Source organism: Bufo bufo, chromosome 9 (assembly GCF_905171765.1).
Source record: "Bufo bufo chromosome 9, aBufBuf1.1, whole genome shotgun sequence".
Taxonomy (NCBI): Eukaryota; Metazoa; Chordata; class Amphibia; order Anura; family Bufonidae; genus Bufo; species Bufo bufo.
The window spans coordinates 226,952,977-226,967,979 of record NC_053397.1 but is presented as its reverse complement, the minus strand read 5'-3'; the positions used below and the strand labels follow the sequence as shown (position 1 = coordinate 226,967,979).

At 48.2% G+C, this 15,003-nt stretch overlaps 1 protein-coding gene across 3 annotated transcripts in view; it reads left to right on the top strand.

The window, feature by feature from the left end:
- Positions 1–15,003, top strand: part of RNF220 (ring finger protein 220) — a 215,278-nt gene that overhangs the window by 164,673 nt on the left and 35,602 nt on the right. For 2 of the 3 annotated variants that reach the window (XM_040407387.1, XM_040407386.1), the window contains exons 4-5: positions 2,853–2,948; positions 11,485–11,527. In XM_040407387.1, the coding sequence (XP_040263321.1) occupies positions 2,853–2,948; positions 11,485–11,527 (139 nt within the window). Of the gene's footprint in view, positions 1–2,852; positions 2,949–11,136; positions 11,362–11,484; positions 11,528–15,003 lie in introns of those variants that run through there. The other variant, XM_040407388.1, reaches the window with a different exon arrangement.

The window sequence follows — 15,003 nt, the reverse complement described above, 5'->3', positions numbered from 1 at the left end:
TAGTTATATTCTTGTACATAGGAGCAGTATTATAGTAGTTATATTCTTGTACATAGGAGCAGTATTATAGTAGTTATATTCTTGTACATAGGAGCAGTATTATAGCAGTTATATTCTTGTACATAAGAGCAGTATTATAGTAGTTATATTCTTGTACATAGGAGCAGTATTATAGTAGTTATATTCCTGTACATAGGAGCAGTATTATAGCAGTTATATTCTTGTACATAGGAGTAGTATTATAGTAGTTATATTCTTGTACATAGGAGCAGTATTATAGTAGTTATATTCTTGTACATAGGAGCAGTATTATAGTAGTTATATTCTTGTACATAGGAGCAGTATTATAGTAGTTATATTCTTGTATATAGGAGCAGTATTATAGTAGTTATATTCCTGTACATACAAGCAGTATTATAGTAGTTATATTCTTGTACATAGGAGGCAGTATTATAGCAGTTATATTCTTGTACATAGGAGCAGTATTATAGCAGTTATATTCTTGTACATAGGAGCAGTATTATAGCAGTTATACTCTTGTACATAGGAGGCAGTATTATAGTAGTTATACTGGGGGGTGTTTCCGAGGACCCCAGTTCCTGCAGATAGCCCCTCTTACTATCTGACATCCTGGCTACTTGCACAGTTCAGTGTTCGGTGTAAGGCGAGTGTCACTTGTCCGCTCTCACTCGCTGATAGAAGCGGCTGAGACATCACTGCCAGGATAAGGAGTGAAGAGGTGAGGAAAGTGCCCCGCTCGCAATAAATTTATGGCTGTGTTGCCATTAAGGGAAAAATTAGCCGATGGCGGCTATCATATTAAAGGGTGAGAAAGCCGTGAATTACTTTTTTTAAGATCTTATTGCTTACAATGATAATTTTACCTTACAAAAGGCCATTTTTAATGAGTGATACAGAAGGGAAGCCATGATTTACTGCCGACTCATTCTCACTTTTGTCTTTCATTTTTTTTTAACAAACACATTTATTCATTTTTTTCTCTTGTATTAAAATGCTAATTAAACGCAATGTTTTACATACAGCATGTGCCTCAAATGGATGTTAAGTGGGGGCTACTGCCCCAGCCTCTTAGGTATAAGGGTATGTGCCATTACAACTATCACTACGCAACTTTCCAAAACTCCTGCCAGACAGGCGAGTGGGCAGTGTATTAACACAGAACCAGCCAGGTGTACGGGTAATAGTGGCCGCACTGGTCGTCACCCAGCTTTACTAGAAACAGATCTACTCCTGCGCTCTTCTCCTTCCATCCAAGACCTTTGGGGGATATACTAGAGCTCTACACCAGTTTTCTGGCTTAAAAAATATGCAACTTTTTAACTTTTTTTCGACGCCCTCTACACTTTTTACATGTCTCTGAATTTTTTTCTAGGATCATCCTCCAGTGTTATTATTATTATTATTATTATTTTTTTTTAACCAAGATTGACGTGTGAAACTACACTGTACAAACAAAAAAATTTTTTTAAACGGAGCCAAACCTTCTGTGGCTGTGATAGCGACGTAGGCATGGCTACAAACAAGATGTATTTGCTTAATGCGTGTACAATGAAAACAGAACAGTCTTCATTAAAAAGCTCCTGCTGTTTGTGCATACAGCTCCTGTGCACGGCTGTGCGTCTCCATAGTAACAGACAACAAGCAGACCTGGTGTAGTTTGATGCTGCACTTCCTTCTCTCTGACCCTAACCTCCTGCTTTGATGACAAATTTATATTCGGAAAAAGTAGGGGACAGATGGAAGAGAGTACAACTGAAGGATCAGACTGCCCGGGGTTCGTTTGTTCTCAGTTACCATGGAGATGCATAGGTCCGCATCGTACCTGAAAACATAGGACATTTTAACGAACACTTCTAGCAAGGTAGATTCTTTTTTGAACTGTAGCTTCGCTGTAGCATAGGTAGGTACACAGCCTATAACGGTTCCAGGTGAGGGATTAACTAAAGATTGAGAACACGGAGCCCTGGGCCTAATTCCGACTCCCCCTTTAACACCTGATGTTTCTCCCCTCACCGCATAACACGTCTCATCCGATGACTGAAGCACAAATGAAGTAGAATTTTCTGGGCCAGGCTGAGGGGAGTGTGACTTGGCATGAATTGTGCCATACTTAACATGCGAGCTGGATATTTAGGATTGAAGTGCTTTCCACACAATTTAAGAATAGACAGTTTATTAATCTAAACTGCAAGCGCATGTAGAAGAGGCCTGGAGATTGACATCTCCGGGATTAGTTTAGCCCTGTTTTTTCCAGAGGTCATCACCATGGTGCTCGGGAAGAATGCTGAATAAATGGCTCCGACGCTCTTCCCAGGGCTGAGCTCAATGCTGAATACATAACATTTCACTTTCGCCCTCCTGGACCATTTTTCACCAAACAATATTGCAATATGGTCGCGGAGAATGGATTTTCGCTTTGTTGCAGCGTTTTTTCCCCTCCACCTCCTGAGGTACATTCTGCACCTTCATTTCAGTTATGATAAAACCTGGGGGAAAAGGCTGGGAGGAGAGTTTAATCTGTGTGGGACCTGTAATTACAAGAATCTGTACCAGTTAATGGCATTCAAACCTGCGATCAATGCTTTTTTATGGGTACGCTACATTAAAGATCACTTGGCCGCCCGCAACCCCATTGAGCCGGGAGACGCCGGCAGCGTTAACAAAGATCTTCAGTTTTGACAAATGATCAAACGGGCTTTGCTTTTGGCAGGTGTAATGGCACAATAGAGCGGAGGGCGCACACAAAAATAGTACATAAAAGCTTTGGAATTTTCTGATTTCTTGCCGTTTTACCTGACCCTTCATCTGCCTCCTTGTGTCTCATTCCGCAGTCTGTGTTGTTATCAGCTTCAATCAAGAGAGAAGGGGAATCGCCCACGGCTTCACCTCACTCCACCGACGAGATTCACCACTCGGACAGATACCAGGTGCGCAGCTTCTGAAGTACTGGGGGGAAAAAAAGATAAAAAGTGCAAAACGAGCAGTTAATTACTAAGCGGCGGCCATTGAAACCGTTAAGACAGCGGGATAATAGGGTCATTTATTGATACAGCTGGAACTCCACAGACCTTAAATCATCGCTGTCGTGTTGTGGTTTTTTCCTATTACGTTAGATTAATTTCTGTATTATAGGATCACAGCCTCAACTTTGTATAGTGAGACAATAGGCGCACAGGCATGGTGTCCGCCTGACAGGGAAAACTTACATTGTGCGTCAGGACGGATCCGTTCTCACTGACACAATCGACTTTCAATGCTGTTCAAGACGGATCCGTTTTGGCCATGTTACAGATAGGCTACTTTCACACTCGCGTTTGGTGCGGATCTGTCTTGTATCTGCACAGACGGATCCGCACTGATAATGCAAAACGCTTGTATCCGTTAATAACGGATCCGTTTGCATTATTCATTCAAAAAAAGTCTAAGTCAAAACGGATCCGTCTTGACTTACATTGAAGGAGCGCTGGATCTGCAGTCTGAAGTTTACACCAGCCCGGAGCGAACGTATACTTCAGCTATAACGGACGCCGGATTCTAGTGTACGTTATAGTAAACCCAGCGGTTGTGTTAGGCCCCGCACCTTTTCTCACTACTTCAAAAAAGTGGAGAGAAGCCTCAAAAGTTGCTAATTATTGCACGCGACTCTCTGACATCACATTTGTGGCATAAAATCTTTAGTAAATGTCCCCCGTGGGTGTAACAGGGAACCTCCTGCTCCCAGACCCCCTTCAGTAAGACGGGAGGGTCTTCCCTGTATAGTCTCCAGACGTCTTGGACCAGCACAGAACCCGTGCACTGGGTCTCTGTAGTAAAGTCTTGTGGGCGAACTATTGCAAATACTTTATATAACGATCTTAAAGACGGCTTGTTCCTTATCGTCGCCACTTAATTATCACCGACTGCGGCGGCTATCCCCCAATCCAGCTGTAATCAGACCGATTATGTCATCAGATCTGCAGAAAGTTTGCTGCCAGGCCCTGTGCAGCACAGAAAGCTGTCAGGCTGGAGAGTGACTGTGTAAATCCAGCGTCACTGCTGGCACTTGGCAGATGGAAGCCGGCCAGCTCGCAGAGTGCTCCGCTTTCTATGCCGCCTCCGTGTCATTACAGCTGGACTGACATGTTTCTGTCCGAGAGCCATTAGTAGCGACAGCTCCGAGGACGTTACATTCTGCAGAGTTGACAACTGTGGAATTGCAATCCACTAAAAATAGGGTGGCTGCCGACAGAGGATGATAGCGGCGCGGCTGTCACCGGACGCACAACGGCTGCAGCGCTCCGCCAAGGTTTAGACCGGGATGTCACATACAAGTCCGTGATCACATCGCTGCAGCAGGATTTCCTCAGGCGGCGCCATCGGTTCCTACTAAGCAGCAGCCCCATAATGTCAGGTCCTTCCCCGACCGCGGATAGGAAAAATGCCAAAATGATGGCGGCCAGAACAGAAATAATGGCGACCACCGCCACAACATAAAACCTTCGCCATTACAGCAGCCCTGCTAGCCGATAATACGGAGCAGTCATATGATCGCGAAGGTCAACACAGAAGCGGTTTACGTAGGGGACATCACTTCTCAGTCCTTAGTGAAGGATAATGTTATTTTTAGGAATGTTCCCATTCACTGACCGCAACCAGAGTTTTTAAAAATGATAAAAAATAAATAAAAAAGGTATATTAGAAAGTTGCAGACCTGCTATAATACTGCTTCAGTGCAGGCTCACACAGAAATACGTTCCCATCCACGCGCTGCAGGATCCGCACGTGGACTCGCCAGTGGTGAAGATTTTAAATTCAGGTTATTTTTTACTGTGGGTTTTCACTACGGATTTCACCTTCTGCAGTGCACCGGTCTGCTTCAACTCATGGGGCAGATTATCACAGAGATTTCACATCTAGACGCGCCCTTAGAGGGTCCACAGAGTTTTACCTGTGAAACTGCCCCCGTTGCTCCAAGAGGCCAAGACTGTAGATGGTGTAAGCTTAGCCCGGCCCCTAGACCTGCCCCACATTCACTAAGCCTGTAGATGGCGTAAGCTTAGCCCGGCCCCTAGACCTGCCCCACATTCACTAAGCCTGTAGATGGTGTAAGCTTAGCCCGGCCCCTAGACCTGCCCCACATTCACTAAGCCTGTAGATGGAGTAAGCTTAGCCCGGCCCCTAGACCTGCCCCACATTCACTAAGCCTGTAGATGGAGTAAGCTTAGCCCGGCCCCTAGACCTGCCCCACATTCACTAAGCCTGTAGATGGAGTAAGCTTAGCCCGGCCCCTAGACCTGCCCCACATTCACTAAGCCTGTAGATGGTGTAAGCTTAGCCCGGCCCCTAGACCTGCCCCACATTCACTAAGCCTGTAGATGGTGTAAGCTTAGCCCGGCCCCTAGACCTGCCCCACATTCACTAAGCCTGTAGATGGAGTAAGCTTAGCCCGGCCCCTAGACCTGCCCCACATTCACTAAGCCTGTAGATGGTGTAAGCTTAGCCCGGCCCCTAGACCTGCCCCACATTCACTAAGCCTGTAGATGGAGTAAGCATAGCCCGGCCCCTAGACCTGCCCCACATTCACTAAGCCTGTAGATGGTGTAAGCTTAGCCCGGCCCCTAGACCTGCCCCACATTCACTAAGCCTGTAGATGGAGTAAGCATAGCCCGGCCCCTAGACCTGCCCCACATTCACTAAGCCTGTAGATGGCGCCAGCTTAGCCCGGCCCCTAGACCTGCCCCACATTCACTAAGCCTGTAGATGGCGCAAGCTTAGCCCGGCCCCTAGACCTGCCCCACATTCACTAAGCCTGTAGATGGCGCAAGCTTAGCCCGGCCCCTAGACCTGCCCCACATTCACTAAGCCTGTAGATGGTGTAAGCTTAGCCCGGCCCCTAGACCTGCCCCACATTCACTAAGCCTGTAGATTGCGTAAGCTTAGCCCGGCCCCTAGACCTGCCCCACATTCACTAAGCCTGTAGATTGCGTAAGCTTAGCCCGGCCCCTAGACCTGCCCCACATTCACTAAGCCTGTAGATTGCGTAAGCTTAGCCCGGCCCCTAGACCTGCCCCACATTCACTAAGCCTGTAGATGGTGTAAGCTTAGCCCGGCCCCTAGACCTGCCCCACATTCACTAAGCCTGTAGATGGTGTAAGCTTAGCCCGGCCCCTAGACCTGCCCCACATTCACTAAGCCTGTAGATTGCGTAAGCTTAGCCCGGCCCCTAGACCTGCCCCACATTCACTAAGCCTGTAGATTGCGTAAGCTTAGCCCGGCCCCTAGACCTGCCCCACATTCACTAAGCCTGTAGATTGCGTAAGCTTAGCCCGGCCCCTAGACCTGCCCCACATTCACTAAGCCTGTAGATGGCGCAAGCTTAGCCCGGCCCCTAGACCTGCCCCACATTCACTAAGCCTGTAGATTGCGTAAGCTTAGCCCGGCCCCTAGACCTGCCCCACATTCACTAAGCCTGTAGATGGTGTAAGCTTAGCCCGGCCCCTAGACCTGCCCCACATTCACTAAGCCTGTAGATGGTGCAAGCTTAGTCCGGCCCCTAGACCTGCACCACATTTACTAAGCCTGAAGATGGTGTAAGCTTAGTCCGGCCCCTAGACCTGCCCCACATTCACTAAGCCTGTAGATGGCGTAAGCTTAGACCGGCTCCTAGACCTGCCCCACATTCACTAAGCCTGTAGATGGTGTAAGCTTAGTCTGGCCCCTAGACCTGCCCCACATTCACTAAGCCTGTAGATGGTGTAAGCTTAGTCCGGCCCCTAGACCTGCCCCACATTCACTAAGCCTGTAGATGGCGTAAGCTTAGACCGGCTCCTAGACCTGCCCCACATTCACTAAGCCTGTAGATGGTGTAAGCTTAGTCTGGTCCCTAGACCTGCCCCACATTCACTAAGCCTGTAGATGGTGTAAGCTTAGTCCGGCCCCTAGACCTGCACCACATTTACTAAGCCTGAAGATGGTGTAAGCTTAGCCCGGCCCCTAGACCTGCCCCACATTCACTATACCTGTAGATGGTGTAAGCTTAGCCCGGCCCCTAGACCTGCAGCACATTTACTATACCTGTAGATGGTGTAAGCTTAGCCCGGCCCCTAGACCTGCCCCACATTCACTAAGCCTGTAGATGGCGTAAGCTTAGCCCGGCCCCTAGACCTGCCCCACATTTCTCACAGGGGCTAAGGCTGGAGGATGGACACTCTCTCTATTGGTTGGCTTACTTTGTAGCACAATTCTGGTGCTAATTGTGAATCGTAGGCCCCGCCTTTTCCCCTGAAGCTTTTCCCCTTCTCCAACAAGCCCCTCCCCCTTGTCAAGCTTGTGTTTGAAGAGTGTAGAAACCATAGATCTGCCAAACAACCAATTTAGACCACTTTTTAGACCGATTTTTGGCAGAGACACATCAGTAAATCTGGACCATTGCTCTCTTTCTATGCAGGTTACAGTCTCCTCTCTGGTAGCGCCCTCTGCCGTTTATCCTGGGTCCACCTTCTTCTGCATTCAGTGATGGACTGACATGCTCAGTAGCTTCCCTGCTCCCTTCCTACAAGTTTTTGTCCTACAGGATTAGAGGTCCTGTGACTCTAGCAGACGGCATTTATCCTGTAGGCTCTTCCTAATGTATTGTGATTCTCCATGTTGCTTCCTTTGTTGCTTCATTTATTTTTCCATCACATTCTACACGGCTGGTTACGGCCACTGCTGCAGCGCAGATTCGAGGTGGCCGGTACAGGAGCTGCTGCGCATGCGTGCCTATGTATACTCCCACAGTCCCGGACAGCAGTGTGCAAGCACGACCACCACTGGTGGATTATAGGGTGGTCATAACCCCTGGATATGAGCAGTGTATAATGTGATGGAAAAATGAATCCAGCAAAGGAAGCAACATGGAGAATCACAATACATTAGGAAGAGCCTACAGGATAAATGCCGTCTGCTAAAGTCACAGGACCCCTTTATGTTTCAGCCTATCGGTGGACTACCTTGCTTTCAGTTTCACAATGAGTCGTCAGGTTGCTGCTCTGACGGCTGAATGTACAGCCCTTATCTCTGAACTCCTGGCAGCTCAGAAACACGCATTATAGCTCAATTCTTATTAAATTATTACATCATATGTGACTGATATCAGCCGCTCCTCTTATAACGCTCCAGCGCTGATATAACCTCCAGACATTACATCATATGTGACTGATATCAGCCGCTCCTCTTATAACGCTCCAGCACTGATATAACCTCCAGACATTACATCATATGTGACTGATATCAGCCGCTCCTCTTATAACGCTCCAGTACTGATATAACCTCCAGAGACATTACACCATATGTGACTGATATCAGCCGCTCCTCTTATAACGCTGCAGCACTGATATAACCTCCAGACATTACATCATATGTGACTGATATCAGCCGCTCCTCTTATAACGCTCCAGCACTGATATAACCTCCAGAGACATTACATCACATGTGACTGATATCAGCCGCTCCTCTTATAACGCTCCAGCACTGATATAACCTCCAGAGACATTACATCATATTTGAATATCAGCCGCTCCTCTTATAACGCTCCAGCACTGATATAACCTCCAGAGACATTACATCATATTTGAATATCAGCCGCTCCTCTTATAACGCTCCAGCACTGATATAACCTCCAGAGACATTACATCACATGTGACTGATATCAGCCGCTCCTCTTATAACGCTCCAGCACTGATATAACCTCCAGAGACATTAGATCCTATGTGACTGATATCGGCCGCTCCTCTTATAACGCTCCAGCGCTGATATAACCTCCAGAGACATTACATCATATGTGACTGATATCAGTCGCTCCTCTTATAACGCTCCAGCACTGATATAACCTCCAGAGACATTACATCATATGTGACTGATATCACCCGCTCCTCTTATAACGCTCCAGTACTGATATAACCTCCAGACATTACATCACATGTGACTGATATCAGCCGCTCCTCTTATAACGCTCCAGTACTGATATAACCTCCAGAGACATTACATCATATGTGACTGATATCAGCTGCTCCTCCTATAACGCTCCAGCGCTGATATAACCTCCAGAGACATTACATCATATGTGACTGATATCAGCCGCTCCTCTTATAACGCTCCAGTACTGATATAACCTCCAGAGACATTACAACACATGTGACTGATATCAGCCGCTCCTCTTATAACGCTCCAGCGCTGATATAACCTCCAGACATTACATCATATGTGACTGATATCAGCCGCTCCTCTTATAACGCTCCAGTACTGATATAACCTCCAGAGACATTACATCATATGTGACTGATATCAGCTGCTCCTCCTATAACGCTCCAGCGCTGATATAACCTCCAGAGACATTACATCATATGACCGATATCAGCTCCTCTTATAACGCTCCAGCTCTGATATAACCTCCAGAGACATTGCATCCTATGTGACTGATATCAGCCGCTCCTCTTATAACGCTCCAGCTCTGATATAACCTCCAGAGACATTACATCATATGTGACTGATATCAGCAGCTCCTCTTATAACGCTCCAGCGCTGATATAACCTCCAGAGACATTACATCATATGTGACTGATATCAGCCGCTCCTCTTATAACGCTCCAGCGCTGATATAAGCTTAGTTTTATCTAGTGCCATGTTTGTGGGGGTCTCCAGAGCGCTGGATGTAATAATGGTGGCTCTGTTACAGCGCTCAACACTATCCTGCGCAGTCAGCGGCGCCCTCGTTACGCTGCACAATCCATAGGATAATCCCTTCTCACGACTTTCGGGTCATTACAACACAAGATCGGGGGCCGCAGTATCTAACCTGTGATACGTGCAGCTCTGCCGTATCACTCATGATAGGATTAGATACAGATATGGGGCAGTATCACACACATACACGTCTAAGCAGGCAGTATGATATATTAGGCTTGGATACCTGTCTGAGCAGGGAGTATCACAAATAATAGGCTTAGATTAGGGGTCGGCAACTACTGGCACTCCAGCTGCTGTGAAACTACCACTCCCAGCATACACAGCGGCTGAGCTGCTCTTGTAACTCACATAGAAGTAAATGGAGCATTCTGGGAGTTGTAGTTTCAGAAGAGTCAGAGTTGAGAAGGTTGCTCATTCCTGGCTTAGATACACGGTATCACAGACGATAGCATTAAATACAGTGACTCAGAAATCACTATCACACATGGCAGGTTTAGATACACCACTCAGCAGGCAGTATCACACATGACAGGCTTAGATACACCACTCAGCAGGCAGTATCACACATGACAGGCTTAGATACACCACTCAGCAGGCAGTATCACACATGACAGGCTTAGATACACCACTCAGCAGGCAGTATCACACATGACACGCTTAGATACACCACTCAGCAGGCAGTATCACACATGACAGGCTTAGATACACCACTCAGCAGGCAGTATCACACATGACAGGCTTAGATACACCACTCAGCAGGCAGTATCACACATGACAGGCTTAGATACACCACTCAGCAGGCAGTATCACATGACAGGCTTAGATACACCACTCAGCAGGCAGTATCACACATGACAGGCTTAGATACACCACTCAGCAGGCAGTATCACACATGACAGGCTTAGATACACCACTCAGCAGGCAGTATCACACATGACAGGCTTAGATACACCACTCAGCATTACACATGACAGGCTTAGATACACCACTCAGCAGGCAGTATCACACATGACAGGCTTAGATACACCACTCAGCATTACACATGACAGGCTTAGATACACCACTCAGCAGGCAGTTTTACACGTGGCAGGATTAGATACACCACTCAGCAGGCAGTATCACACATGACAGGCTTAGATACACCACTCAGCATTACACATGACAGGCTTAGATACACCACTCAGCAGGCAGTATTACACGTGGCAGGATTAGATACACGTCTCAGTGAGAACACACCCGAGCAGCAGCCTCTTAGATACACGGCAGTATCCCAGGTGGCAGACGCAGTGTTAGATACAGAAACTCTGTCCCTCAGACTCCCGCTCTGTGAGTCACTCCGGTTCCCGCCTCCCGGTTGTCATGGTGACACTCTAAGCGTGCTCACGTAAACGTGCCTGCAGTTGTTGCGTGTTCTTATCACGTGACTGTAACCAAGATGGCGACTGTTGTGAATACATTCAGTCTGTGAGGAGCCGTTAGAATCCGTCGCCATCGGCACGGGGGTCGGGAAACGGGTGAAGAGTCCCGTCCAGACCGGGCATGAGAGGCGGCAGCAGGTCCCGGGAGGCCGTTATTTGAGGACGACGCCTCCTAGTTGCCATGCAGAGGGAGAGCCGCGGCGGCCGCAGAGAGGAAGTAGGTTTGTTTACATCTGCAGCCTGAAGAGGAGGAGGAGGAGGGATCCGCGGCCATCCACCGGCCCCGAGTGTGGCTGACGGCCGTGCAGTGTGTAACCATGTGCCTCTTGTGTCTCCGCAGACGTTCCTGAGAGTGAGAGCCAACAGGCAGACCCGGCTGAATGGTGAGTGCCCTGCCCCGGGCCTATGGTGTCACCCCAGCCCCGGAACCAGTATATACAACGGTGTCACCCCCCCGCCCCCTCAGGTGTTTACCCCACCCCCTCCGTCCCCGGTGTATACAATGGTGTAACCCCCCCCTTCCTTAGGTGCAGGGTTATACCATTCTATACCCCTAGGTGCAGGGTTATACCATTCTATACCCCTAGGTGCAGGGGTTATACCATTCTATACCCCTAGGTGCAGGGTTATACCATTCTATACCCATAGGTGCAGGGTTATACCATTCTATACCCCTAGGTGCAGGGGTTATACCATTCTATACCCCTAGGTGCAGGGGTTATACCATTCTATACCCCTAGGTGCAGGGGTTATACCATTCTATACCCCTAGGTGCAGGGGTTATACCATTCTATACCCATAGGTGCAGGGTTATACCATTCTATACCCATAGGTGCAGGGGTTATACCATTCTATACCCATAGGTGCAGGGGTTATACCGTTCTATACCCATAGGTGCAGGGGTTATGCCGTTCTATACCCACAGGTGCAGGGGTTATACCGTTCTATACCCACAGGTGCAGGGGTTATACCGTTCTATACCCATAGGTGCAGGGGTTATACCGTTCTATACCCACAGGTGCAGGGGTTATACCGTTCTATACCCACAGGTGCAGGGGTTATACCGTTCTATACCCATAGGTGCAGGGGTTATACCGTTCTATACCCATAGGTGCAGGGGTTATACCGTTCTATACCCATAGGTGCAGGGGTTATGCCGTTCTATACCCACAGGTGCAGGGGTTATACCGTTCTATACCCACAGGTGCAGGGGTTATACCGTTCTATACCCATAGGTGCAGGGGTTATGCCGTTCTATACCCATAGGTGCAGGGGTTATGCCGTTCTATACCCTTAGGTGCAGGGGTTATGCCGTTCTATACATATAGAATGGTGTAATCCTGGCAATTATATGTATAGAATGGTATAACCCTTGCATGTGATGTCAGATATCACCCAGCTCATATCCCCCTGCTCTGGGAAATCGTCCAGAGGGATTTTCCTGCTCCGTCTATTTGCTGTGTGGTGGCGTTTCCCGCGCGCCCGTTGTCTGCTGCAGCAGTGAAGCCTTGGGGTATGTTCACACCTTGGGGTATGTTCACACAGCCAAAATGCACGTTGAATAAATTTGATGCCGTGGAATCTGTGACCGATCTCGGAGGCCGATCCTCGTGGGTCTACCAGGGATTTCCAGTTTGTCACTCTGCGGGTCTTACCGCGATTTAATCCCATTCAGTGGGCAAATCCACCTGCTGATGTCCCTCCTTCACTCAGATTAAAAATCTGCAGCCGTATGAAAGGCAGTGCGATTCCCACAGGAAACCGCACAACGTGGATTTACCAAAGTTTCCACACAGATATTTACTAGGAGTACGCTCCGAAATCTGTGAGTAGGGGTCTGCGTCTGTGACCTGACTGTTAGGGTCCTTTCACACGTCTGCAATTTCGTTCCACATTTTGCGGAACGGAATTGTGGACCCATTCATTTCTATGGGGCAGCACGATGTGCTGCCCGGATCTGTAATTGCGGATCCACACTTCCAGGTCCGCAATTCCGTTCTCGAAAAAAATAGAACATGTCCTATTCTTGTCTGTACAATTGCGGACAAGAATAGGCATTTTCTATTAAGTGCCAGCGATGTGCGGTCCGCAAAATGCGGAACGCACATTGCCGATGTCAGTGTTTTATGGATCCGCAAAACACACATGGACGTGTGAATGGACCCTTATAAGATGCGTTCAGATCCTTCTCCGTACAGCATTAGAATGTACTGCCTCCGGTGAGGTGAAGTCCACGCCCCACTTTGTTGGATAACTTCGGTAATAGATTATTACAGTGAAAAACCTTGGAACCAATAGCAGTATCTGATTGGTGGGGGTCCGACTCCGGGGACCCTGACCGATCAGCAGTATGAAGAGATTGAGGCGCTGTGTTGAGCCTCCTCACAGCTTGGGGTCCATTGACACGTCCGCAAAATGGGTCCGCATCCGTTCCGCAATTTTGCAGAACAGGTGTGGAACTTGTTCATTTTCAATGGGGCCAGAATGTGCTGTCCGCATCCGCACTTCCGGATCCGCACTTATGTTCCGCAAAAAAATAGAACATGTCCTATTTTTGTCTGCAATTGCGGACAAGAAAAGGCATTCTCTATAAGAGTGCCGGCGATGTGCGGTCCGCAAAATGCGGATCGCACATTGCTGGTGACCGTGTTTTGCGAATCCGCAAAACACATACGGACGTGTGAATGGAGCCTTACTCTAGCACAGCTCAGTCCCAGCCAAGTGAATGGAACTGAGCTGCGATACCAAGCACAGCCACTATTCGATGGAGGCACTGTGCTTGGTGAGCTGCGAGGCCTCCTCAAACAGCTGATCAGTGGTGGTGCCGGGAGTCAGAAAACCACTTTAACATAGGGAAAGCCACCTGTTGACGGACGCTCCGTTCCAGCGCTGAGCATCCGGTCCCCTGGACTGGAAGTATGACATCCATCCGTCATCACATGCGCTGCTGCAGCCATTCACTGGCATCATTATTGTCTGCTGAAGCCAGTGACTGGTTGCATTGCTGCACCACAGATGGGACATCCTACTTCCACTTTACTGGGGCCCGGACACAGTGGAGATGGGACCCTCAGCTTCACTTCTATGGACGGCTCCTTCCTATTCGAGTGTATAGGAAGGAGCTGTCTGGTAGAAGTGAACGGGACGGCTGAGCTGAAATTACTCTGCTCATCGCTGCAGTTATGACGGTGAGCAGCGACTTCTCCTAATCGGCGGGGAATGCAGCAGCAGCCTGCTAACCATATAAAGTACAACGATGCCATAGTCACAAAAAATATTCAAGTGCTAATGGCAAATGCTTTTTGTACAAAACCATCTGAGCCCGTCTGCCAAACGTCAAGGCGATCTCTGTAAGACGGGTCCTAACATTAAATGGCAGCCATAAAGTTCAGGAAGTGTTGGATCCACATGCACAAGAGATGCAGATTGCAGATTCACTATGCTGGAGATGTGGCCCTCCGGCGGGTCGTGCACTCCTGATCAGCCCGTCTGCCCCATAGGCTGATTATAATTACTTTCAGTATAAAGCTGCGGCTGCTCTCACTACATTCATTGGAAGCCGTCTGGCACAAGGAAAGGTATGGAGTGGGCTCGGCATGCATGTTGGTACCTGCATCCCCTGTACGTAATGGAGGCCATTTTGGCACCAAAAATGGTAAAAGGCAGAGTGGACCCAGCATGCATGTGGATCCAACACTCCCTGAACATTATGGCGCATAACAGGTAGTATTTAGTGCTAGGACCCGTCTTACAGAGATTGCCTTGACGTTTGGCAGACGGGCTCAGATGGTTTTGTACAAAATGCATTTGCCAAGCATCTCCCTTTATAGATAAGCGCAGCATTAGCACTTGAATGTTT